The sequence below is a fragment of the Sturnira hondurensis genome, unplaced genomic scaffold, assembly GCF_014824575.4.
Source record: "Sturnira hondurensis isolate 20B ecotype Veracruz unplaced genomic scaffold, ASM1482457v3 Scaffold0008761, whole genome shotgun sequence".
NCBI classification, from domain to species: Eukaryota; Metazoa; Chordata; class Mammalia; order Chiroptera; family Phyllostomidae; genus Sturnira; species Sturnira hondurensis.
In genome coordinates, this window is record NW_028081392.1 from 536,674 (window position 1) to 564,026 (window position 27,353).

A 27,353-nucleotide genomic window follows, 5' to 3' on the forward strand; every position below is an offset into this window, starting at 1 on the left:
CTTATGCCTTTTCATGTAAATTTTAGAATAATCTTTATCTATTGATATATCTACAAAATTTTTTGCCGGGATTTTAGTAAGAATCAAGTTAAACCTGGGTATCTATTTGAGAAGAATTGACATTTTTACTATGACGAGTCTTCTAGTCCCTGAGTATGGTATATCTTTCCATATATTTAAATCTTTGATGTTTTTTATCAGCATTGTCTAATTTTTAGCATGCAAACCATGTACATGTTCTGTTAAGTTTTTTTGAGCAATTATAAATGGCATTGCATTTTTAATTTCAATGTTGATGTATGCATTGTCAGTCTATAGATTTTTGTATGTTAGTTTTGTATCCCACTGCCTTGCTGAACTCACTAATTAGTTCTAGAAGATATGTTGTAGATTTCTTGAGATTTTCTATGTAGAAAATAATATCATCTGTAAATAAGGAGAGTTTTAGTACTTTCTTTCCAGTCTGTGTGCTTCTTATTTCTTTTTCTTGCCTTATTACACTAGCTAGAACATCTAATACGATGTTGAATAAAGAGTGGAGAGAGTGGACATCCTTACCTTGTTTCTGATCTTAGAAGGCAAGCATTCAGTCTTTAACTATTAAATATAATATTAGTTGTAGGGTTTTTTAGATGTTTTTTTTAACCAGGTTGAGGAACTTACCTTTTATTCTTATTTTTCTGAGTTTTTATCATAAATGGTTGTTGAATTTTGTCAGGTAATTCTTGTTTGCATGAATGCAGATAATCATATTTTTTCTTTAGCTTGCTAACATAGTGGATTACACTGACTGCTTTTTTGATATTGAAGCAACTCCGCATTTCTAGAATAAACCTCACCTGGACACAGTATACAATTTTTTATGTATTATTGAATTCTAATAATTTGTCATAATTATTGCTTCTATTACTTCTATACTGATGAGGGATATTGATCTGTAGTTTCCATTTTTTGTACTGTCGTTATTTGGTTTTGGTGTCAGGTTGATGTTAGCTCCATAAAATGAATTGGGAAGTATCCTCTTCTAGTTTTCAGAAGAGAGTGTATAAAATGTATGTAATTTTTCTTTAAATGTTTGCTAGACTTTTCCAGTGAAACCATCTGGACCTCTAGATTTATTTTTTTGGAGTCTCTAAATTATGAAGACAATTTCCTTAATATTTATAGGACAATTCAGGTAATCTATTTCATAGTGGGTAAGTTGTAGTGGTTTGTGCTTTTCAGGAAATCAGGTTTTTTTTCTAACTTGTCAAATTTATGTGTGTAGAATTTTTCCCTATTTATTTCAAATGTATTCCAAATTGCTTGTTGGAGCATTTCTTAAAAAAATGATGGCTGCTATAATATCTCCATCAGGTTTGTGTTGGCATCTGTTGTATTTTCCTAGGAATTTTCCATATTATTTATAGTTATGAGTTTATAGCATAGGCCATATCTTTGTATTTTATCTAGAGACCATAGTGATATCTTCCTTTTTATTCCTGATGTTTAACTGAAATTTGTCATTTGCTCTCTCTTTCCTTGATCAAGTCTGCCAAAAGTTATTATTTTTATTAGTTTTTTTTAAAAAACTGATTTTTAGTTTTTCGCTCCTCTTATTTTCTTTCTTCTACTTTCTTTGGGTTTAGCTTGCTGTTCTTTTTATAATTTCTTAAACTGGATACTTAAGCCATTAACATTGTTTTCTTATTTTCAAATGTATTATACATTTAAGGTCCTAATAGCTGCATCCCACAAATTTTTCAAGTTTATAGGAGATAAATGCTAACTTTGTTTAGTTTTAACTTTCATTTCTCGGCCTAATGAGGTTGAACATCTTTTCACATGTTTAAGTGCTATTTGTATATATTTCTTGTGATCTCTGTTCATATCTTTTGCCCATTTTTCTTCTTGTTTGCTAGTCCTTATTGGGCATAGTAATTACATATTAGGTTATCCTTTGGTAATCATTATGAGTAATAAAAAGTTTTTTCCTACTTTATTGTTTTTCTTCTGACTTTGCCTATGCTGTGAACTCAGATTTTGGATTCCTCTCCTGCTAAAATGCTGAGGGCTTCCTCATGTACCTTTGTTATCCAGGAAGGTAGCTCATTTTGACCCACTTTACTTTGTTGGGATTTCATTTAACTCCATGGAAGGTTCCGCAGAATAGAGGCCAGAGCAGAGGATCTGAGGACACTCAGGCCTGCCATTCTTAGATATATGACCCTAGGTAAGTTATGATAACTTCTATGCTTCAGTTTTCTCAACTGTAAAAAAGGAACAACAATTCTGCCAGCCTTAAGGGGTTGTTCGATGATTAAATAAGATAATGCACATACAGTCATCCTGTGCAGTGCCTAGCCTGTTTTGAAGACTTAGTGCGTAGTATTTTAAAAATTTGTTTATCAGAATCAAGCAAACATTTCCTGAATGGCTGGTGTATTATCCTGATGCTATTCCCATTAGTGTAGAGGAGAAAATCTTGGGATCATATGCCCCTTGCTCACCCAGTGTACTCTGTCCATGGAGTTCTGAGTTGTGGCCAGTACTGTTGGGTGCTTTGACAAGGGTTGGCGCTCTGAGAGTTTGAGTCTCTGCCAAGCTTTTGGGTGCACCTACCATGGCATTGCTTGTGCTTCTATTGTCCCGAAGGGTATGACTAGCATTCAGATGGTCTTTCAGAGAAGAGAAGAAGAAAGGGGTGTGAGTAAAGACCCCATGTGGTCACCCACCTGTCTTCCCTGGGATGGTCCAACTTACCTAGTTATCTGCCATCAGAGACAGACTCACAGCTCTGGAGCTGACAAGTATGGACGGGTCTCAAACAGCACTCAGGGAGGTTGTCCAACTGGAAGAGCAGGCGTCAGGTGAGAGGGAATAAGCCTGGGCTCTCCAGAAAGGTCTAAGGGCATGGAACCAAACAAGCTTCCTACATTCATGCCTTTTCAACCTAAATGTCTCTTCTTTGACCCCCACCCCAGTGTCTTCCCTCATACTAATTTCTAATACCTAATAATTCTTACAATTACACATATCTCTTCTAAAAAGTCTGTAAGCTCCAAGAGGTCAGAGGTTAAATCTGTCTTATTAATTACTAAGCATAAGGCCTTGTTCTGCATGGTGGTTACATGGGCGTGTTTGTGCTAATTCATGGAACTCCCGGTGCAATGCCTGGTGCTCCAGAAATACTCATTGAATGAATGAATGAATGAATGAATGAATGAATCACAGAATCTTAGGTAGTTAGGCCATTCACCCACTACATTCCTGAATCGTTGCCTCAAAATTCTTACCCGGTGTATGCTAGTCAACAAAACACCTCTAGTGTCAAGCAGCTCTCTGCTGCCTGTTTGTTTTCTGTATAGTCTTGTTGGCCAGAGAGCTCTTCTTAATATAAAGCTGAAGTGTATCTCCTTGAGGCTTCAGGGAATATTCTTGTTCCATCCTTATAGCTATATAAATCATGCTTAGGCCCTCTTTGTGATGACAACCCTTCAGACACTTGAAGGTAGTTCTCACACCCACCTCTACACTAAGCTAATCACAAAATCATTGATTAGGCACATACTTCTTGAGTATCTGTAACATGAACACAAAGATGAGAAGTATAATACCTGTCTACAAGAGGTTACTGGTCTTGCGGGAGCAACAGAAATTAAGATGGAAGGTCCTCGTGCTAGGGACAGTGCAGACACAGGGAAAGGAGAACCCCAGCCCCACCTGGGAGTCTCGGGGAAGGATCCACAAAGGATGGGGCTATGGAACATGTTCTAAGTAGACTAGATGGGACAGGAAGAAGGTAAAACATATGCAAAATTGGGGAATATAAGAGCCCACGGCACGTTATGGGACTTTAAGTAGTTCCATATGGCTTGGGAGACCAGATGTCCTAGGTTGTTCAGAACAGTCCGGTTTATGCCCATTGTCCCTGAAAACTTAGGTCATCAGTCTCAAAAGTGTCCCAGAGAGGATGATAAATTCTCTGATCACTCTACGTATGCCTGGGACACAATGTTTGGGGTGAGGCGAAAATGGGGAGATGAAGGTGGAAAGAGGCAGGGGCTGGCTGATTGTAAGAGGCCTTGTGGGCCGAGTTCAAAAAGAGCAGTGAACTGAGCTTCGTATGGTGTTTTCCCCTTGAGGTCACCTTCTCCCTACACAGCCTAATTCACAGATCATTACACCTAGTGACAGATGGTCGGTGCTGTGGGTTATCATTTATGGAAGACTTACCAGGTCAGTGCTTTCCACTTGGCCCGGGGTGCGGCCCAGACAATCTCTGCTGATCCTTATTCGAGTGCTGGGGCTGACTATCTGCCACTAGGCCTCGGATTTGACTTGTTACGGTTGTGAGGTTGTGTCCTGAGACAGCTCCGAACTAGAAACTTTGTAAGGCTTCCCCGGAGGGGGAGAGCTGGGGTCCGGAGTGGGCCCACACTGATTATAACCAACTTGTTTTATGGGACTGGGACCACAGGTGGGTCGGAGGGACCTGTGGCACTATTTGAATGAAACCAGTTTGCTTCACTCCGAGACAGTGTGATGACCAGGGAGTGTTGAGTTAGATGTTTGAATGGGCGGTCAGTGGACATGGTTTAAATATTTGGAAAGTGGATAGTAAGAGTAAGCATTTAAAATATGTCTGACTGAGGCCTAGATGTTATCTCCTAGATGTTATCTCTAGGGAGGAAAGGTTACCCTGGGGGTGAGGTCCTTGTTTTTCCCAGTTTTGCCCCCTGCCAGGCGCTCAGAACCTTGTGCCCTGGTGACCATCGGCTCCTGGATATAAATGTCTCAGTTTTCCCATTCTCTTGCCAAGGAATTTTTCTAGCTTCTTACTATCGCATCTCACTGGCTTGCTGTTTCTTTTTGCTAATTAAGAATAAAGAGTGACCTGCATGTTACCTCTGACTCCCAGCGCCCAGAGGAGATCGGGTGTGACTGAGGATCAGCATTCTGCATCACTTCTGCTCCAGGGACAGGGTCATTCCATTCTGAAGCCACGGTCCTGTCCTCCCAACAGAACCTGGACAGAAGGTGCTACGGGCAACCCCTCTGGGTCTGCCCTAAGAAAACAGGAATTCTGACCAGCTTGGGCATATAGAAGGAAGTAGAACTCTCCACAGACAGCTATGAGCCCTGTTGTTGATATCTGCAGGTTGTTTCTACGGGGCAGCAACACCTTTTCACTGGGCTCTGCCTCTTAGGCTGCTAAAGCTGTTCCCATCGTTTGACACAAAGAACTGAAGTCATCCTAGCAAAGGCTCCATCACAGTTTTAAAATTGAGCGATTTTTACCAAATAGTCTGGATTTCTGACTTTGTTTGGAAAATAGAAATATGGAGCCTACATTATCATTTAAATTTTATTTAAGATTGCAGCACCCGTGACATTCTGCCCCAGGCCCCACACTTTCTATTTCTCATACTCAGCTTTGTTTCTTCTTCTTCCTTAGCCCTTGGCTCCTTCCAACTTCCCATATAGTTTATTTAGTATGTTTAGTTATCTGTTCCCTTCCCTTCCAACTTAGAATGTAAGTTGCATGAGAACAGGCATCTTGTCTGCACAATGTTACATACATCCCCCTTATAGGATATTGTAACCTAGCATATAATAGTTGAATGAATGAATGAGCCTGTGGCTTACATTCCCAAATGGTAGCAGTCACTTGACTTGCCTGGGCCATTGAAGGCATGTGTATTTGCATACCTGCCCTACACATTTGTCCCTGCTGACCAGCACACCAGCTTCTCCCTCCCCTCCCCTTTTCTCTCATCTCTCAGGCCCCACTGGCCTTCCTGTGGGCCTTGGTACATACAGTTGTCTCAGCCAGAACATGCTTCTCGCCCCTCTCTTCCTGGCTAACTCCTGCTCATCCTGTGCTCTCAGCGCAAACTGTCCTGGATTCCTCCTAGGACAATTCCCCCTGTGTGGAGTTAGTTCTTTGAAAAGCTACCAGAACACCCTGGCTGGTGTAGCTCAGTGAATTGAGCTCAGGCTGTGAACCAAAGGGTCACCAGTTCTATTCCCAGTCAGGACACATGTCTGGGTTGCGGGCCAGGTCCCCAGTGTGGGCCATGTGAGAGGCAACCACACACTGATGTTTCTCTCCCTCTCTTTCTCCCTCCCTTCCCTTTTCTCTAAATAAATAAATAAAATAAAATAAAACTACCAGAGAAAATTCCTTTAGTTACATTTTAAAAACACAAAAGGTATTCACCTTCTTGTAAAGACGGATGTCCTCTCCTCTACCCTGACCTCTGTGCTTGGGATGCAGGTGCACTCAGCTGTGCAAAGCTCGCTTCTCCGAGTGAGTCAGCCCTGGAAACCAGTTCTGCAGAGCGAGGTACAGAGCAGCTGAGGGCCAAGGTTAGTAATTACTCCCTTAGCCCTCTGTTTATCCAGGACTTACATTATGCTGGGCCTCCTTATTGCATCCTATCTGTGTCAACACTGGTAGGGGAGGGAGCTGGGGCATTCTGGCAGCATCGCTCACCCTCCCGACGGAACCAGGAAGACACTCTCTCCAACCAAATCACCTCTTGGTTGAGGGCTCTACCTGGGAACCTGGGGACGGAGATGCGGAGTTTCCAAACGGGCTTCTGGAAAGTGTAATCCAAGTGGGGCATTGGGAAGTCTAAACTGACAGAGCTGAAGAGCACCTTCCCCTCTCTCCCCAGTTTTGAGTTGAGGAAATTGAGAAGCAGAGGGGGCACAGGGCACACCCAAGGCCACACAGCACATGAGTAGCAAAACCAGCACAAGAACCCATAGGTTTCACTCTATTTTCTGGGCCTGGGCTTCTGGGGCTGGAAAGTCAGGATTCCTTGGTTCAGTCTGCACTGGCTGTGGGGCCAAAGCATAGAAACTGATGAGAATGGATATGGACTTTAGCAGCTCTTATCTTGGGGTGCTCACAATACAGTGTGTGGGCCCCATTCCTCACTCCTGATGTCTGTGGGAGAGCTCTGATGCAGGGATTTTGAAAAGTCCTTGGAGATTCTGATGTTCATGGGTTTGGATGATGCTTAAGTCCTTTCTAGCTGTGGACAGTGAAATGAGTCTTGTGCTCTCCTGTTATTGGTCCACAGCAGCAGGTCTTACTGGGACAGGCCAGCTCTCTAGGAGGCATCCTGAAAATGCTTTAAGTTTCAGTGTCAGAATGAAGGGGGTGGCTCCTTTGGCATTCAGTGACGCCAGCTAGATGTCTTGTAACACAGACATTACAAGGACAGGCCCCCACAGTGAAAAGTTATCCTGAACCCTGCACGTCTTTTGAATGTCCTGCCAGAACACTTGTGTAGTTTTTATGTGAGCAAAAACCTCTGTTTCAATTTCTCTTTAAGAAGTTGGTTTCTTATCCATTGTAAGTTCATGTATCGGCCAACTTCATGTATGATGTTATTCATATGGCTTTTCACTTTTTGAGTTAGGACATTCTATTACATTGTAAAGAATTATATGTGCAAGCACTACATTCCCTGTTTATATGAAATACATTTTGTTATTCAGGAATCAAAGGCATTTTTGTACACCAACAGTGAAATATCAGAAACAGAAATCAGGAAAAAAATCCCATGAGTTGTAGCAATAAGAAAAATAAAATACCTAGGAATAAACCTAACCAATGAGGTATAAGACCTATACTCACAAACTACAGAACACTGAAGAAAGACATTCAGGAACACACAAACAAATGGAAACATGTACCGTGTTCATGGATTGGAAGAAGTAACATCATCAAAATGTCCATGTTACCCAAAGCGATTTATAGATTTAACCCCTATTAAAATACCAAAGACGTATTTCTCTGATATAGAACAAATATTTCAAAAATGTATATGGAAACATAAATGACCCCAAATAGCTTCAGCAGTTTTGAGAAAGAAGAACAAAGTAGGAGGGCTCCCATACCTGACATCAAACTATACCACAAGGCCACTGTAATCAAAATAGCCTTGTACTGGCATAAGAATAGACAATAGATCATTGGAACAGAACAGAGAGCCCAGAAATAAACCCATGTCTTTATGGTCAATTAATATTTGACAAAGGGGGCAGAAGCCTAATATGGAGTAAAAAATAGCCTCTTCAATAAATGGTATTGGGCTATATGGACAACTACATGCAAAAAAATTAAACTTGACCACCAAAAAATAAACTCAAGATGAATAAAAGACTCAAATATAAGTCATTATACCATAAAAGTCATAGAGAAGAACCCAGGCAGGAGAATGTCAGATATTTCATACAGCAACATTTTCACTGATATGTCCCCTAGATCAAGGGACATAAAGGAAAGAATAAAGAAATAGGATCTCATCAAAATAGAAAGCTTCTGCAGGCTAAAGAAAATATCAGCAAAATGAGAAGGGAACCAGCTGTATGGGAAAATATATTTGCCAATGGTATCTTGGACAAGGGTTTCATCTCCAAAATATACAAAGAACTCACACAACTCCACTCCAGGAAGACAAATAACCCAACTGAAAAATAAGCAAAGGACTTGAACAGATACTTCTCCAAGGACATACAGAGGACCCAGAGACATATGGAAGCATGGTCAGCATCACTAGCTATCAGACATACAAATTAAAACCTCAATGAGATACCACTTCACACTAGTGAAAATGGCCTTCGTAAACAAATCAACAAGTGCTGATGTGGATGTGGGGAAAAGAGAACCCTAGTGCACTGTTGGTGGGAATGCAGGCTGCTGTTACCACTGTGAAAAACAGTATGGAATTTCCTCAAAAAACTAAAAATGGAACTACCTTTTGACCCAGTAATTCCACTGCTGGGATTATACACTAAGAATCCTCAAACAATAATCCAAAAGAACCTATGTACCCCAATGTTCAAAGCAGCACAATTTACAATACCCAAGTGCTGGAAGCAACCTAAGTGTCCATCAGTAAATGAGTGGATCAAAAAACTATGGTACATTTACACAATGGAATACTACGCAGCAGAAAGAAAGAAGGAGCTCCTACCCTTTGCAACAGCATGGATGGAACTAGAGAGCATTATGCTAAGCGAAATAAGCCAGGCGATGAGGGACAAATACTATATTATCTCACCCATAAGTGGGACCTAATCAACAAAATGAACAAGCAAGCACAATATGACCAGAGACATTGAAATAAAGAACAAACTGACAGTAACCAGAGGGGAGAGGGGAGGGAGATAATGGGGGAAAGAAGGAAAACGGTCATAAAAGAACATGTATAAAGGACCCATGGACAAAGCCAAAGTGGGGAAGAATGGAGCATGGGAAATGGGGGTGGGTGGGGTGGGGGAAAGTGGTGGTGGGAAAATGGAGACAACTGAATTCGAACAACAATAAAAATGATTTAAAAACTCCAAAAGTGTAAAAATAGAACTATATTTTGTAACTCCCATAAAGAGGGTGTTGAGTCTGCTTGTTTGGGATCTGCTGATCTGCAAACAACAAACCCTGCAGGGAAACAGAGCTGTAGCGCTCAGACAAGCCTTGAGAGAAGGCCCGTGGTGCCTCAGATGGGGCAGGGGACTGGCTGGAAGGATGAATCTACGCGTCAGAATCAGGTCCCGATGGGAAATAAAACCGGACCAAGAGCAACAAGGTGAGAAGGCTGGGCTTGGGTGAGCAGGTCACAGAGCCCAGCTTGGTACCGTCTCTGAGCTCACCTTAGACATGTGAGGAGAGGGCTTGGACTTGTCGTGTTTGAATGCCTCCTGTGAGCCAGGACTGTGCTGTGTGCACACATCCATACCCTGCAATGGCCACCGCAGTCCTGGGTGCATGCCCAATATCCTTTATCTCACGACAGAGGAAGCCCAGGCTCTGAAAGTTAAGCTAACTTGCCAGTGGTCACATGCTGTTTTCAGGGTGGAAGTCTGTTCACCTGCTTTCAAAGCTGCTTTGTCATTTCAAGCCCCAGTGAGTTTCCTTCTGCCCTGGAACATTTGTATTTATTTGGATTTTGATAAGCAGTGGCTCTGTTTTTGATGCTTTTGCTGGGAGTGATTATGCAGCTTGGTAGCAGTAGGGGGGCTTCCTCTGGAAAGGTGGGGCTTCCTTGACAAAGAACTCTTGGTTCTCTGAGGTCTTGGCTTTTCTGACTTTTGGCTGTATTGGCACCTGGGACATGCCCCCCTGTGACCCACTGCACCTTGCTGTGCATCCTAGGTGGCGACGTCAGGACACACACTCCCTGCTGTGGGTACTCCCACCACTGGCTGGCCCTGAGCTGCTCCTTTTCCCTGTTTGCCAGTTCCTTTGTGATCAACCCAGCCTGCTTGCGTTGGTCGGTTTCCTGCCCCGTTAGGCAGGGCATTCTAGCCTCTATGAGTCCTGCAGGGGACTTTCCTGTGGGTCATTTCTTTCTATGAGGGATTCAGAAGCTGCACACCCATTAAGATCTGTCTACAGCCCTGTCTTGAGCTGAACTTTTCAGGAAGATTCCCGGTTGAATGGGGATGTCAGGGACAGGAATGGAAGTATAGGCAGTGTGCTCTGCCTTCTTAGAGTGGGTGTGTGTGCTTTGGTAGGCGGGGAGGGGTATCATAATTCGGCCCTGGCAAACTGCCATTTTGAGCAGAACCAGAATTGCTGGCACCAGTTGTTTAACCAATCGGTAGATACAACTAACTACTGCAGTGAGGTCTCTCAGGCTGAGTTAAAGAAACCAAATGGGGAGAAAAATCCCAGACCATCTTCTCCCACACTCCCCTCCTGCGCCCAAGCCCTCTGTCTTCAGCAGGGATTTCAGTCCTTCACTGGTTCCCCAAGGGATTTCTAACCCCTCACAATCTTTTGTATTCCTGAAGGCACCATGGTGGCACCAAAGACCAACCTGGGGGCTTTAGTTCTCCTCTGCAAACCCCATTCTTTTTCATCGCCGACCAGTTTAAATCATCTCAACTCAACATGCACGCTTGATAAACACACAGTACTTTCTTCACAAGCAGGCTGTCCAGGGACGTGCTGCTCAGACTTTAAGGTGCACGTATGTTACCTCGGGATCTTGTTAAAATGCAGACTCGGGTTCCAGAGGTCTGGAGTGGGGCTCCAAGGCCCCGCATTCCTAAGCTCCTAGGTGCTGCTCATGGGGAAACCACACTCTGAGTATGGAGACCCCGGGCGGCCCCACCTCTGCCTGACTTCAGCCAGCTAAGCCCCTTCTTCATAGGACCCCTGAAGCTGCCGCTGTGTCTGAAGAAAGAGGGGAAGGATGTCTCAACATATGCCTGCTCCTTGGCCAACACTTCTTGCTTTTTCATATTCCTCTTCTCTCTGAATTATAATTCTCTCTTTTAGTTATATACCTTTTGCTCTCTTCTCGTTTTCTCCCAAGGACTCACTGATACAGCCAGGCCATGTGAGACATAGTCAGTGGGGATTTTGTTCCATTTTGGTACAAAGTGATTCCCCTGTGAAGGCTGAGTTTTTCTCGCCTGAATCCTCAGGCATCCTTTATTTCTGGCTGCTTCTCTTGTAATTCCTGATGTTCCTCTGCAGTCAGAGGGAGTGTGGGCTGGAGGAGCAGAGTGGCCTGACAATCAGCACATACACACATGCATGCACACTCATGCACACACACGGCCTCCGGGTTCCACCAGGAACCATCAGGAGTCATGTTCCTCTCTGGGCCTTGGCTGCTTTATGTCTGTACCATGTGGCTGAGCTGGTAAATAGCTGAAGGCCCCTCTGTTCTAAACATCCTTTGATTCTGATTAATTGACAAGCATATTTTAGGTCCTCTGAACAGAATCTGAAGAAGATTTTTTTTATCCCAACTCTACCCCTTCCTGCTGTGTGTCTTTGGGATGATCATTTACCTTCTCTGGGCCCTTGTGCCATGTTTACCTGTTGAGTGATGATGAGAGTCACCTGACCGGGGCAAGTTAGGACATAAATAGGGCCTTAGACATAAAGGTGCCTAGCATAGATCTTGGCAAAGTAAGCATCTTAGTCAGCTTGGCCTGCTATAATAAAGTACCATGGACTGAGCGGCTTAAATAACAGGCATTTATTTATCTCAATTCTGCAGGCTGGGAAGTCCCAGATCAAGATGCTGGAAGATCTTGTAAGGGCCCTCTTCCTGGCTTGCAAAGGGCAACCATTTCATTGTGTGCTCACATGACTTCCTCTGTGTGTGGAGAGGGGGACAGGGAGGGGAGGGGAGGGGAGGGAGAGGGGACATTCTGGTGTCTCTTCCTTTTTTTGTAAGATCCCAATTTTACTATGGGAGCACTATCTTCATGACTTCATCTAACCCCAATTATTTTTTGAAAGCCTCACTATCACATCGGAGCTTGGGGCCTCAACATATAAATTTTGGGGGGAAACAAATATTCTGTTCGTAACAATAAGGATTAGTCACTATGGTTGAATTGGTTTGCTCATCTGGGAAGAACCAAAGGACTGCCTACCATGTGTTAGGAGCAGTGAAGTTGTACTGCAGAGGTGTAGGGAGAAAGCAGATGCGGACCCTGGCCCCCTCCAGTCAGCTGGCACAGAGATTGTAGCTGAGACGGTGCATGGCAGGTAGCAGGCAAGGAGGAGACTAGGGAGAGCCGATCCTAGGATCTGAAAAAGGAAGAAAGCAGAGGGGTGGGGATGGTGAGTGGGGAGGACACGCCTGGAATCAAAAAGCGACTCCTGAGAAGTAGGCATTGGCAGGAGGCCCCAGAACATTCTCTGACCCTTCAGCCCTGAGAATGCACGTCTAGGGAGGAACAGAGGCAGGAGGGGTGAGAACATGGCATGTCAGCGCCTGACTCAGGGGTTCCGGAGGAGAGAGATGTCCGAGAGTTTTGATGGGTTGGGGGTGAGCATGAGGGAGCCCAGAGATAAACGGCTTCGCTCCTTCAGGGTCTTAACTGTTCTGTGGGAAATTGGAAAGTACTGAGTGGCTGTACAGAGGAGGGCAGCTATGACAATAAGGAGTTTCATCCTAGATAAGGGTAGTAATGCTGGTGATGATAACACCCTGAATTAGTTTCTGATCATTTTGCAAGGGGGTGGAATTGGTGCCCTCGTTAGTATCATTTTTATTAAGATTCCAAGATTCCTTCTTGGTGTCATTTAAGAAAAGTCTGTTGAAAAAATATAGAATGCAGATCACTGGTCAGTGACATGTAACTATGCTGCCTTCTGCTTCTGCTGAATTACTGTCATGACCACATAGGCAAGTCGTAAAAAACTTATTTGAGATTTGGTTATTTTATCTGGAAATGAAGGGTGACCTTTGTGATCCTGGTGGGCACGCTCCCTTAAATATTAGATGGCTCCAACATTGCTCACAAAAATTAAGTAGTATTGGTGGCATTTTTGCCTGACACCTTGTAGGGTTCAGGACACCTCAAGATGTGCCTCTGTGGTATGAGGACTATTTTGAGCTAAAAGCAACTGAGACCCTGCGGGCTCAAGAGAAATATCTGTCCCTCCCGCTTCTTTCCTTTACTATCTAGAAGAATTTAAATTAGGGGCCTGGACCATGATAAGAGTTATCACCACAAATAACATTTTATGACCTATCTATGTGGCAGGGCAAACTACTAATCACTGAACACGTACTCTTCTTTGAAATTACCTTCTGAAGCCCCAAGCTGCCTTACTTTAAGGCTTGGAATGTCATATAATACCTCATTTTCCCCTTCTGCCCCTTAACTTCTCACGCATGGCGGGGGGGGGGGGGTGTCTCATGTTGGGCTCCCACCCACAGGTATGTAATTAAATTTAGTCATTTTTCTTGCTAATCTGACTCATGTCTAGTTTATTGATTGACTGGTTGACTTTAGAGGGAGGGCAAGAAAGGGAAAAAGAAACATTGATTTTGTTATTTGATTTACACATTTGTTCATTGGTAGATTCTTGTACGTGCCCTGACTGGGGATATAGAACCCGCAACCTTGACCTATGGAGACACGTTCTAACCTGCTGAATACCCTGCCAGCTGTTTCACCTCTGATTAGAGTAGTGGAAAGTACCTTGAGAATTGAGGAAAGTTTCTCCCCTCCCCCCCCCCCCCAGCTGTAGTCTCTGTTCTCCATTTCTGTAGGGGGAGGGGAGGAAGGGAATAGTATTTCCATTAAGTGAGTTTTCATGTCCCTTTGTCACTGTGGAAGTATCCACGTAAAACAAGAGAGACAACTTCAGAGGCCCCTTTGGAGTCCCATTTTGGGTCGTTTATTTCGATCAGTCTGTAGTGCTCGGTAAGCCAACTGTCTCAAAGGCTACAAGTGCCCTTTGGTTTTTAAAGAAGCAGCCTGAAGCAGACTGCTGACCCGCAGGGGAGGGAGGGCCAGGGTGCCAGCCGGGTGGGTCCACAGGCGACGCGCACGCACCGTGGATCTTGGGGGAGGCGTGCGCCCGGCGGGCAGCGGGGCCGCGCACGCCGGCCGAGGAGCCATTTCCGGGCGGGGAGGGGCGGGGCGGCTCGCGGCCCGGCCTCTAATCTCGGCGGCGGCGGCCGCAGGGGGAGCCCGAACTCAGCTACTCACGAGTCGGTGGTGCGGAGAAGAGGACCCTCGCGGGCGAGGGTGTCCGAGGAGCGGGGAAGCTGGTTCCGGGCTGAGGAGGTGGGAGGGGGGGGGTCCGCCCGGCTTCGCAGGAGGGAAGATAGTCGTGTCTGGGGAGGAAGGCTTCGGTCGGGACGGATGGGAGGTGGGTCCTGGCTTGGGAGAGGCGAATAGGGTCCAGACTCGGAGGGTAAGGGGTTTGAGGGGTAAGGAGAGGAGGAAGGAGCCGCGGGGACTGAGGGGCTAGCCCCTGAGGGCGGGCTCGGCTTCGGGCGTAAGGGGGCGCGTCGACCCCCGGGGTCTTAGCGACTGCAAGGTTCGAGAGCGGATGGGAGAGGATGCCGGGGCCGGGAGAGAGCGGAATCTGAAACTTCACTCCCGCGGACTACTAGGGCTGGAAGACTTGCTGATCTTCCCAAGAGAGGAAAGGGTTCTGGGGAGGGAGGCATGTAGAGAGCGAAGCCAGCTTTAATAAAGAGAGTTCAGTGGCAGCTGGACCCAGGGACTGGGCTATCTTTTAGCGTCCGATTCTCCGCGGGGTTAGGTTGAATGGGCTGGGTTCGGGGTTTCCGGGCCACGGTCCGGGCGGGCTGGGCGGTGCCCCTGGTACCTACCTGGGGGCACTGCTTTGTGAGAGGCTGGGTCTGGATTCGTTTGGTCAGCTGTCGGAGGGAAGCCTAGTGCCAGCAGGGTTCTGATTCGCCGCTTTGGGGTGCTGGGGGTGGAGTGTGATATCTGGGAGTGAAACCCGAGCTCTCAAAGGAGGGAGAGAACCATTTCTTGTCTGCTCTAGCTAATCTTGGCGGGTCCACGCGTTAGTTAAAAGCTTTAGAAGTAAACAAACCTGGTTCCCTTTCGCAGAGGGGAGGCCCTGAAAGTGCGGCTGGAAGAGGACGATGCCGAGTATGGACCTTCTGATGTTGGTGAGTCTTTTCCCAACATCCTTGTTGTAAGGCACTTGCCCCTTAAGTTTTATTTTTAGTCCAAGGGATCTTAGTGTGTAGATTTCACAACCCTGATGCTTGCTGTTCGTAGCTGAGCGTTTCTGCCACCTTTATTTTGGGCTTAACGATTAAGATGGGGAAACAACTGAATTAAATGTGACTATTTAATATACATGAAGAAGAATCTTTTTCAAAATTCTTACGGCTTTAATCTCTCCCTTCCTGTATTACCAGGGCAGTTTTAAAACTCTGTTCCATTTTTACCTGAGTCTGCCATATATTACAGTTTAGAAGTAAGTGTTTGCCTCCCATAGTGGAGTTGTGATCCCCAGGCGGCAGACATGTCTTATTTGTGTAGACATGAATAAACACCCATGGTGGTGCTCTGTAACGGTAAGTGCTTCACGAATGCTTGTTGGATTGACTTAGTTTGAATTGAAGTGTTTTGTTGGGCTGAGGAATATGCCTGCTTTGGTAGAGGCGGCATTGTCCTCTCCTCCTGAGGTCTTTCTGTGCTGTTTTCTCACTGAGCAGGGAGAGTAGCGTTGTGCGGGAGTGTTTACCCAAATGACATTTTGTTCTTGTGGGACCTTTATGATTCCATAGAGGCTCTTTAGTGGGAGAATTGTGGGGAAAATCGGACTTTAAAATAGCTACGTAGAAAAAGTGCGTGCATTTAATTTTTATAAGTCACTTCACTGAGTCCAGTGTCTCCTTGTGCAGAAACGTGGATTTAGGAACAGTTCCTTTCCTCTCTTTATCTCACTATTCCAGAGTTGGTAGCTGTCTACTGGGAAATTGGCAAAAACCAGTAGTGAGGTTTTCTAGTACCTCCTGCTGACTTCCTGTAGCAGCAAAACCTGGAAGGTCGGCTGGAGATAATGAGGGGAACTAAGCTGTATTCTGATTTGAGGCTGGAAGCCAGGATGATTTGAGAGATTTAAATACTTGTTTTATCCACAGATTCTGAACATTTCACCAGAAATAGTTTCTTGCCTGAGGTTTCATACATTGTCAGTAGATAATAAATAGCTTTATGTAATTTTAAATGCTCATTATAAGAGCAATATGTTAGGAAAAAATGGGAATTTTAAATAAGCAAAGGGAAGAAACCCCCCAAAATTTCACTACTGAGAGATAGCCACTGGTAGCATTGCTTTGTAGAGAATGACATGTAACAATTGACAATTTCCACTTTTCCTCAGTATGTTATGTAAATGAAGATGCCTGTCTGTAAGTAGGGTACATTCCCTTGCCCAGAGATGTGCGTGTTACTTCTTGGGCCTTTGTGTTCCCTTAATCTGAGCAGTGGTTGCTTTTATTCCAAATACTAACTTCGGCATTCGTTTTGTTTTGAAGTATTTCTGTAGCTTTTGCCACTGCTTTTTACTTTCTCATAGTATAATCTAGAATGCTTAGCCCTGTTGCTCTGCCTGTTGGCGGAAGGAATTAATCCACAGGGGTAAGGACTGGCCCTGAGGACCCTCCCTCTCTGAAGAGACCACAGTGGTTGAGGTGCTTTCCCTGGAAAAGTTCTCTTTCCTTCCTTGTCTCCACTGGGCTATTTGAAGCCAAAATGTACAGAACCAACAGCTGGGGGTGGGTTTTCAGTGGGCGCACTAAACTGTTACGAACTGAGTTCAAGGTACTTTATATGAGATTGTAAGACATATTCTTGGCCCTCTAAGTGAGAAGAAGGGATCCCAGTTCATAAAAATAACCTCAGTGGAGGGCAGCATATTGGAGAAACTCAGAAACAGTCATAGAGTCATATGATGCAACTTCTTATTTTATGCATGGGTCCATTGTTGGGTCTCTGATAAACGGGTCTCCAGTCATGAGTTTTTTCTGCTGGGGGAGTAAGATGGGCGTAAGCTGAGACACAGCACAGGGTGGATTCAGGAATAATAACATAGTCCAACAGCTAGTATCTGTTAAGCATGTGTTACATGTTATGTAGAGAAATAGGTGCTCTACATAGTCACTTAATGTTCACAGAAGCCCTTTGGAAAATATGCTCACATCTTGCTTTCACAGTAGAAACCCAGACTTGGCTTGGTTACCACAGCAGTGGAATGATGGAACCAGGTTTCAGCCACAGTTGATCTGATTTGAAACCCCTCCCTCTTACTAACTTTGTGATGCTGCCTCTGGGCCATATTCTGTGTAAGGGGTGGAGGTAGTTGAACTTTGTGGCTGATGGGAGAGGGCGAGGGTGGGATACCTCCTCCCTCCGGGGGGCACTTTGGAAATAAATGAGTGTGTGTCTGCCCATGTGTGTCTGTCTTCTAGTATAGTCTTGTCTGAAAATACATGTTTTATTATACAAATATTCCTGTTTATTTTCTTTTACATCGCAGGTAGGGCATTCTGAAGTTACACTTATAAGTAAAATGTTATAGTCTTTGAATTTCATTTTAGAATAATAAAGGGGCATTATAAGATATGTTATAAGAAGAGGGCATTGGGCTTGACAAGGTTGGGAACCCCATGTGTGGACAGTGTACTATGGTAATGAACCTGGAAGGTCAGCTGGAGTCCATGAACGTCAAACCCTGTATCCCAGAATGAGGAGCTTGGGCTGTCAGCCTTTAGTGCATTGTTGTCCTTAATTTCGCCCTCATTTGATTAGGGTGGTTTCCCTGCCTTTTTCCATTTGCGCCTGTACAGCACAAGTGGCAGACACAAGGCCCGCGGGCCGACTCTGGCCCTCTACCTTGTTTCTATCCGGTGGCAGTGCCGAGCGTCTTGCCCCAAGTTAAGGAGTAGTAACATTTATACAGTCCTAAAGTTACATTCGGCCCTTTGAAGGCAACCGCGCGGCTAATGGGGTCCCCGGGGAAAATGAGTTCGACACCCCCGTGTATGGTGTGTCATGGGCTGTAATACTTCCCACCTGTGTCTCTCAGAATAAAATGAGTGAGTGTATTCATCTGAGAATGGCGATGCTTTCTGAGGGAATTCAAGTCAGGCAACACTTGAGCAATTTTCCTCACTCCGGCAATTATTCCTCCTTCCTTAAACTAGGGTTCAGAGTCGTTAAATACCTGTCGCCTTCAAGAGATAGCTCAGTCTGTTTTACAAACTCATGTATCCCTTAGGTGGCTTTTCTTTCTTCCCATGCAGATGGGTATCAAGGTTACATTTGTTCCATGGTAATGCTGGTTGGGGTTTTCGTGAAAGTTGTTTATCTAGGGCCCAGGGTGGGTTTGCTCTCCAAGAGCATGTATCAGTGTCTCGGGACGTTTTTGGTGGCCACACTTGAGGAGTGCTAGGGGTCAGGGATGCTACTAAACACCCGACAATGCACACAGTTTCCCACAACCAAGAATTATCTGGCCTGAAATGTCAGTGGTGCCCAGGTCTAGGGTTCTTCACACAGACAACGGTCCCTGTAGCCCAGGCATTGCTGTGGGTCATCCCAGGCAGAATGAGTCTCAGCTTGGAGTTTAACGGGTCTGCTCTAGTGTTCCTTTGGGTTATTTTGCCCAGTAGATCCAGCCCTGCTACTTGGGAATGTATATGGACAAGGCACAGCACGGTCTTCTGTGGTAGAGGAAATTCTTAGGTGTTTTCCTCTGCAGCCTTTCTGTAGCACGCTTCTTAATTTGCAGACGGTAAGCCCGTCTCAGTTCTTTCAGGCTCCAAAACTGAATCTCTCCAGGTCTCAGCCTTATCTTTAACCCTTGAGTCTTTTTCAGAGATGCCTTCTTTCTGAATCTCAATTGGGATTTAAGCAATCCACTGAGAGATCAACACAACAAGCTCCTTTCTGCTCTGGTGTCTTACTCGTAGGATTGTCTGGAAGAGAGGGAACACTGATTGGGATCGGTGGGCTGTTTAAAGTTTTGGTGGCAGTTGGAATGGCCTCAGTAGGATGAGGACCGTATTGGGCATTGTTTGAATCTTTATTAAATAAAGCAAAACTGTATTAACAAGTGTGATAATTTATGCAGCCTTCAGTCTAAAGGAAGGGGGAATTATAAATAGATGAACCTCAAGTCCCACTATTGGGCTGGCGTTGCAGTCCGTGTGTCGGGACTTTTTAGTAACAGTCACCTTCTTAATTAGGCTTCGTCCAGCCTAACATTGCATACAGTTTGTACACATTGCAGCAGAATCGGGAGTCAGCCTGGGATTAAGAAATTCCCATAGGGAACTGGTTTGTAGTGAGTCAGTCTGTGTATGGAAACACACAGGACTCAGTTCCTGAGAGAGAAACCATGCTATGGGGAAAAGGGGCAACAGGACCCATCTGGGAAGGCAGAAAGTGGTTTGTTGGGCACATTGGTTATCTTCTGACACAGCCCTACAATATGATGGAGCAGATGCAGGTGCTTTCTCAGCTGGGCAGGGTTAAGGAAGACCAACAGGGGAGGGTGAGACAACTCAGGAGTAGAGCCATTGTTACTCCGAGGCCTGAAGGAGCCAGCCAGGAGGGGGAGTAGTTTCTGGAACCTTGGGAGAGCTTAGCTGTAGGAGAGGGCAACCTTTCGGAGTGTAACCACTGCCAACCAGTGGCCTAGAAGGAAGGGAATCGAGGAATAAAAACCCCAGAGTCTCTCTTTTCCCACCCTCTGATCTCCTCCCAAAGCCTCTCATTAGTCAAACCCAACTGGAAACCAGAAAATAAGGGAGCCCCGTGAGGCACATACATAGCAGAGCTGGAGAAGGTTGGGTGGAGGATCTGGAAGAGCAAAAGGGGGGCAGGTACCCAGCATGCTGAAGTCAAAGTCAAGTTAGTTCTGAAAGGTACAGCTAGATGATAGTACCTGAGCAGAGTCTGCAATATAGTAGAAAGGAGTGTTTTCACTGATAACAGGGCATTTTCGGAGACAGATTTGCTGCAGCATTGGCGAGCCAGAGCTGCTTTTTTTGCCTTAGAATCTCTTAACTCCCTTTAGAAACCCTGCAGTCCAGCTTCCCTCGCTGTGTGGGGACCCCTTCCACAGCGCCCCGCGGGGAGTGGGTGCGGAACCTGTTCCCAGCGAGTCCTTTCCACTGTTCGAAGGCTTTAATCGTTAGAAAGTTTGTTTTGTCCAGATTGCTGAATGTATCAGTTTGGGTTAGGCTTGGCTGTATATAATGAAAAGCGTAAAGTAACAGAGATCTTTAAAAGGTGGAAATGCATTTTTGTAAAGTCGGAGAAATCTGGAGTAGCCAGTTCCGGACGGATGTGGCCGTCCCCAGGTCTTTGAGGGAGTTCTGCCCTATCACGCATCACCTCCCAGTCCGGGTTCGCTGCTTTCAGCTCGCTCTGTTCTGTTTATGTTCCATCCAGCAGGAGGAGGAAAGGAAGGGAGGACTTGTCTCGCTTCTTAACTATAGATGTCTTCATGTATTGCCCTGGCTAGTGTGGCTCAGTGGGTGGAGCGCTGGCCTCCAAACCAAAGGTTGCGGGTTGGATTCCCAGTCAGGGCGCATGCCTAGGTTGGGGGCAGGTCTGCATTTGGAGGCCTGCAAGAGGCAGCCTGTCCATGTTTCTCTCCCTCTTTTTCTCTTCCTTCCCCTCTCTCTAAAAATAAATAAATAAATAAAATCTTGAAAAAAGTTTTCATGTGGAATTTACTCTATGTATAGAAAGTGCAAGAAGCACATATCTACATTTTAAAGAATAATAATAAAATGATCAGCTGTCTACCACTGAGGTTAAGAAATAGAATATTTACTGTCAGCCCCATGTGCTCCCCCCACCCCCGTTACACTTCCTGCCACCCCTCTAGGTTTGACTACTATCCTGATTTTTGGAATAATTGTCCCTTGCTGTGTTTATTTCTATTTATTTATTTATATTCATTGATTTTAGTGAGAGAGGAAAGGGGAGAGAGAGAGAAGAGAGACATCAATTTTGTGTGCCCTGACTGGTGATCGAACCCGCACCCTTGTGCGTACCTGGATGATGCTCTAACCAGCGGAGCTGCCTGGGCAGGGCTCCCTTGCTGTTTTTGAAAAAATGTGTTACCACCTATATATGCACCTGTTAAGTTTAGCTTTATTTTTTAACTTGATATAAATGTATTTATATGTATTTTAAAATTTTCCTATGTTGGTCAAATATTTGTGAGATACATACATGTTCTTGCTTGTAGTTTAGTTTATTGATTTTCATTGCTGTGTAGCATTTCATCATATGACTGCTACACGTTCTTTCTCCATCCCACTGATGGTGGACATTCAGGTTGTTCCAGTCTGGGGTTTATTTGAACATTACCATTATAAACTTCCTTACAGATGTCAAGCAATAAAACTCTGAAGTAAGAGAAATCCGACTCTTAACAAGTATATGAGTTTTTCTGGGATTATCCCTAAGAGTAGAATTGTTGAATTGTAAAGGTATATACCCTTAACTTCACCAGATAATGCCAGACTTTTCTAAAGAGGTTAATACCATTTATACTTCTACCAACAACAGTATGTCAGAGTTCTTGTTTCTACACAGCTTGACAAACCTGATACTTACAAGGTTATGTTTTGCCAATTCGGTAAGAGTGAATCTAATTGATTTCCATATGCATTTCCTTGGTTACTAATGTGTCATTTTAAATGTTTGTTGACTATTTGAATTTCCAGGTTTGTGGGTACTGTTCAAGTCTTATCCCTTATCAATTACTTTCTCCTTGTAGTTTTATTAAATGTTGTTACATGTATTTTGCAATTTTGTTACCAGCTTCATACAGATTCAAAATTATTACATGTTACCTCTCAAGTTGCATTTTTAATATAATAATGCTTTTTGACAATATAATACAGCTACATGAGCTTCTCATCGTGAAATAGGCAAACCGTAAATGTTTGATGAACGAGGGACTTGCCTTCTGTATAGGCAGAAAGCGCAGGACAGGCCTAGTCCATTCTTCTGGCACACTGTTATTTGTGTCCTACTGTCCTACGGATTGGATAAATAATTTTTTAATAAAGTGTAACTTTTCTCTTTTGAGGTACAACTTCCACACAGTGAAGGGCACCAATCTTAACTGTATAAGTCAGGAAATACTTAACATGAGGAAACACTGTTCACACTGCCCAGCGAGACTGAAAAACACCCCACATCCCAGGAAGCTGCATACATCCCTGCCCACCACTGGTAGCCCACCAAATGTTGTCATTCTCACTGTGATTAATTTTGCTGATTTTTGAACTTTATGTAAGTGGAAACGTATCATACATATATTTTTGTAAATGTCCTTTTTGCTCAACTTTTTGTCTGAGATTCAGCCATATTCTTGTGCAGCAATAGTTTTTTAAAAATTATTGCAGTGTAGTTTCAATGCAAAAATGTGTTTCCTTGTTTTGTAGTTCATGAACATTTATGAACTACAAAATGTGTTTCCTTGTTTTGTGCATTTTTATTCTTCTCTGCTAGTTGAAGCTCCATGTAGTGCATTTCCTGACATATTTCAGAAAAGATGCTCACAATCATTAGTTGATGAAATCAGCAACTGTCTTTACTTGACACCTTGTCCTCACCACGAGTAAGTAAAGACAAAATTTTAGATGTTCATTGGGCCGTGTTTAGGGCTCTCAGCTTTTGGGGCTCAGAAGCTTTGATTTTCCATGAGTGCACCCTAATGACTGAAGAATATTGCATGTCTGTCTCCTGTCTGGAGCCCAGATTGTGTCACAGCGACGCAAAGGTGCTTTTCCTGAGGACTCCAGTGCCAACTGGAGAGCAGTTAGATTTACGTGCACATGCGTGTAGAATAGTACTGAGCCTGTGTGTCTGAGTCTCAGAGCATGGCCGAAAGACAGCCCATGAACCATTAGGCTTTTTGAGACGACCTTCTCAGATACTGGATCTCTTGACTCATGTAGTGGAGTTTTAGGAAAGTATATGGTTTGCTCTTCGCCGCCTCAGAAGCGCTCATTCAGCCCCTTCCCACGTCTCTGTGTCAGTCACCAGTGGCTGGTTGGAAGGCTGTCCGGGTTCACTGCTCAGTTCTTCCTCCTTCGGTGACTCAAGGGTGTTTCTCCCTTTGGGCTTGTGATCTATTTTTGCTGATGAACTTTAATGCCTTTTGGGCCTCTACGGAGAGCAGTGTTTTCTTACGTGTTTACTTTGTACTTTGAAGTTCTGCAGAATGTGATCTGAAAGAGAGTCAGGTTCAGTTAGCTTTGTTTTCTGTGTTTTTAGGGCAGAAGTAAAGAATAAATAATTAACTTGGGATATCTTCTGTATTTTTACTTCACCCCCTAACCCAAGTCTCAGTGTTTAGGTTATCATTTGGTTTTAAAACACTAAGGGAGCGGGTGAACTGCGTAAAACAGGTTTTTCTTTTCCTCAGCAGCCCATTCCTGCTTTAAAGCTCGGATGTCTGGCTTTTCTGGAAAAAGCCGTTGAGGGTTGAACCGGGCAGTTGTGTTGGGGGCGAAGAAAGTGGAGGCAGGAGGGAACCCGATCCTTTCTTCTCGGCAGCATCGCTGGGTAGAAGGTCTTGATTTTCATTAACACGTAGCCAAAGGATAAACGTCATCCAGGAACAGTGATCTGATCTCATTTGTTCATGTGGCCAGGCCCTGACTTGAACACTTCCAGGGAAGTTTGGGGATGTCTGCTCGGCCCATCAGAGAGATGAGTAGCCACTGAGTTTGGTGATTGGGTCTCAGTGGTAGTGTTCAGTCAAGTATCAGGTAATTATTTTACAAAAGAAGGGAACGGGGAGAGAAGGGGGCGCATTACAGTGTAGAGGTTAAACTTCTTAACCAAGAGTGCCTGTCAGAATTGCCTGGGGAGGTTTTCCAAAGTACATTTTTCTGGGCTCCACTCTATACTTACTGAGCCTTTGGGTGGGTTTTCTCAGGCCGTTGGATGGTTTTGATGCACTCCGCTGGTTTGGTGGAAAGAGTATTGAACAAGACGTTAGGTTCTGACGGGCCGCTGCATCTGGTTTGACCCCAGGGAAGACATTTTAGCATTAGTCTCTGAGCCTCATCAATGAAAAGGGTCGGGTTGGGTGTCTCTGAGGTTCCTTCGAACGGCAACATTTTATGATTTTTGAAGACAAGTTTCCTGAAGTGCTTTCCAAAGTAATTTCTTTCAGTCTTTCTTTCTGAAGCAGTTAATAGGGGAAGCCTCTAGCCGAGACAAAGCACTTGGTGTTTGTAAGACATTATTGGATCATTTGGCGGTACTGTCTTTCTTAGTTGGGAGAGTAGTGAAGCGGTGACCCTTAGTTTGGCTCCTGGAATAATGTAGGTGACGTGACTGTGAGAACTGTCTTCTGAACATTTGTGTCACCAAGGGTTCGGCTCTAGAAACCTAGGGTGTAGAAAATGTAGTGGGAAAAAATGCATTTTGAATTGGGAGGTTTGAGTCTTGTTTCTGCCATTTCTGAGCTGTGTGACCTTTGGGCCTCAGTGTCTTCATCTGTGAAGGATGGGGAGTGGGCACGAAGGATCTTTAACCCCCTTTCAACTCCGATGGCCTGTCACCTGGTGTATCTTGCATGTTAAACGGAAGGGTGCCGGTGCGTGCAGAGCCTGGTTGCGAATAGCCAGCTGATCTGCTCTGCAGGTTCGGCCATGGCCACTGGGGGGGCTGTGGGATTGGGGGGCAGAATCACCCTCACATCTAACGACAGTCCGTTGATTTGAATAGATGTTGCGTTCCTACCATGTTGAAGATACCATTCTCTGTAGTGCAGGAGATACAAAACTATGTCCTCCCTCTTGTTTGTGTTCTTACCAGCACCTGGCGCCATAGAGAGTGCAGATATTAAAATAATCATTTGCTGGTTCTTCCACACCAGGGTAGAGTGCTTTCCCTGCAGATAAACTCAACGCAGTTGGCTAATGCAGTTGGGCCCAGATTGACTCTTGAGAAATAACCCGAATCGCTGTTTAGGGTTCGTTGGCACGTGAGACGTGCGGAGAAGACATTGTGCCATGATGGGAGGAAGATGAACTTTTTGTAAGGAAGTAGCTTTTCCAGAATCCTGATTTTACAGTGACTCTACGGGGATATCATTAGGTATTACTGGTTTGGATTTTTCCTCGAGTGGGTGGCAGACTTACACTTGGACCTCAGGTCTGTGCTGTGGCCGGCAGTCCTCATTTGGACAAAGCAGGAGGTTGGAGAGGTGCAGGTTGTTGCTGGGGCCAGAGGAAACTAGTGTGTGCGCACTTTCGTTTCGACCATACATCGTTAGGAGACTGTTCTGTGTAATGCTCAGTGAGGGAAACTACAAACTTAACTTTGGCAAGGAATCTGTCAAGTCTGTAGCAGTTTACCCAGAACTCATCAGGGTAGACCAGAGACAGCGGGAATGTTGTTCTTTGGTGTTTAGCCTAAATTTTAACGTAAGAGGAACAAGGAGGAGAAACTGCACTGGAACATCTTGGTGGCTCCTCTGCCTAGCTTTGCGGCTCTTTGGCACTCTTAGGGCCTGGTCCTCCAGTTAGAGTTGGACCTTAGAGTGCTTTGAAGCCCTGAGTGATGGTTCCAGAAGCTTTGGGTTCGACTTGGAGTGACTGCTAGTCACTACTTGCTTTGCTGTAAAGCAACTCACTCAGCCTTTCTTGACTCGTTTTGCCCACTCCTAGAGCGAAACTCCTCATTCTTAACCCAAGAGCCTCACGAAGTTATAAAGGACAAATAAAATAACAGGAAAGATGTTTAAAATTTTTAAGTTGCGTAAATATTGCCATGTTTCCTTTACACATAAATCATGCCTTTACGCGCTTCACCTTTCCCTGTGCGTGTGTCGTGGTCCCTGCAGCCTTCGTCGGTTAGTTCTCTTCCCTCTGTAATCCGGTGGTCACCTCACTTGTGCGTTTGAAAGGGAAGAGAGCATTTGAAGCGAAGCAAGCCAGCAAACTCTCATTTCTGTAACATGGCGGCACGTGTGGGCGGGCACTGAAAGCTGTAGCATGGTGGAGACCCTAAACAGCGCCGGGATGTCTGTGGTGCTGGCATTGTTGGGGGCACGTCTCTTCTTAGGTGGAGGGTAGGCAGTTCCAGGGGCTGCCTGAGAGGCCGTGCCGTGGCTCTTGAGTGCGAAATGTGCGGGTAGTCAGCCCTTTGGATAGGGTTATGGTGTGCATTAGCTCCGGGGGGAGAAGCACCGCCCAGTGTGGGTCTGGAAATGCCTGCCAGGTGGCTTTACCTTCTGGTGATACTCACTTTTAGCATGCTTCTCCTGGTATTAACTGGTATCTATGGGATTTAAGGGGGAAAGTCACTGCCTAGTTGTTGGCGGTTGGTTAAGTACAGCACTAGTTCTCAAAGAAGTTTTTCTTGTGGGCAGAGGGGTGTGGGTAGTGCCAGTGTGCGAAGTTTGCTTATAGAATCGAGTTCTTGGAGTGATTCAGGGACCGAAAGAGATTAAGTAACAGGGTGGGGGATAGCTGTGGGCCAGTACCAACAGGAAAGTAACTTGTAAGTGAAGACTCCGAATCTCCATTGACTTACTTTATCACATCATAATCCTGGCCTCACAAAAAGGTTAAGAGAATAAATCATAAGGATGAAAAGCACTGAGACTGCGTACAGTGGAAAATAACGTCAGTGTTAATAACTCCATTCACTGCGTTACACAGCCACATTCTAAGTAAGAAAGCCAGGAGTAAAACCACACTAGGGCGCTGGTTTCAGACCCAAGGGTCGTGATCCCTTTAGACGCAGAGTATATTTAGTGGGGTTAAACATTAAAAAAAAGGAAGGAAGAAACAGAAATGTGAGTGTATCAAAAGTAATAGGGTGTTACTTGGGAAACTGTTGTTTTCGTTGGTATCTTTTTGTTGCTCTGTGTTGTGAAATACGTGTCTGTGGGACTGTATGGGGAAAGTTTGAACCCATCGATCTAACAAGTACATGCCCCAGATTCCTGGAACCTGGGGACTGTCACTGTCATGTTACATTCACAGAAGTGCCTTGTCCCGTGAAGTAGTTTGGGGCTGAAGGAGTTCACTGTGTTTGGGAAT

At 44.8% G+C, this 27,353-nt stretch overlaps 1 protein-coding gene across 3 annotated transcripts in view; it reads left to right on the forward strand.

Moving 5' to 3' along the window:
* Positions 1-14,407: 14,407 nt before the first annotated feature.
* Positions 14,408-27,353, forward strand: part of SGPL1 (sphingosine-1-phosphate lyase 1) — a 48,513-nt gene continuing 35,567 nt past the window's right edge. The window contains exons 1-3 of one of the 3 annotated variants that reach the window (XM_037055818.1): positions 14,408-14,520; positions 14,709-14,715; positions 15,348-15,413. In XM_037055818.1, coding sequence (XP_036911713.1) covers positions 15,387-15,413 — 27 coding nt within the window. In that variant the 5' untranslated portion in view covers positions 14,408-14,520; positions 14,709-14,715; positions 15,348-15,386. Of the gene's footprint in view, positions 14,551-14,708; positions 14,716-15,347; positions 15,414-27,353 lie in introns of all 3 variants that reach the window. The other 2 variants (XM_037055819.1, XM_037055817.1) reach the window with 2 other exon arrangements.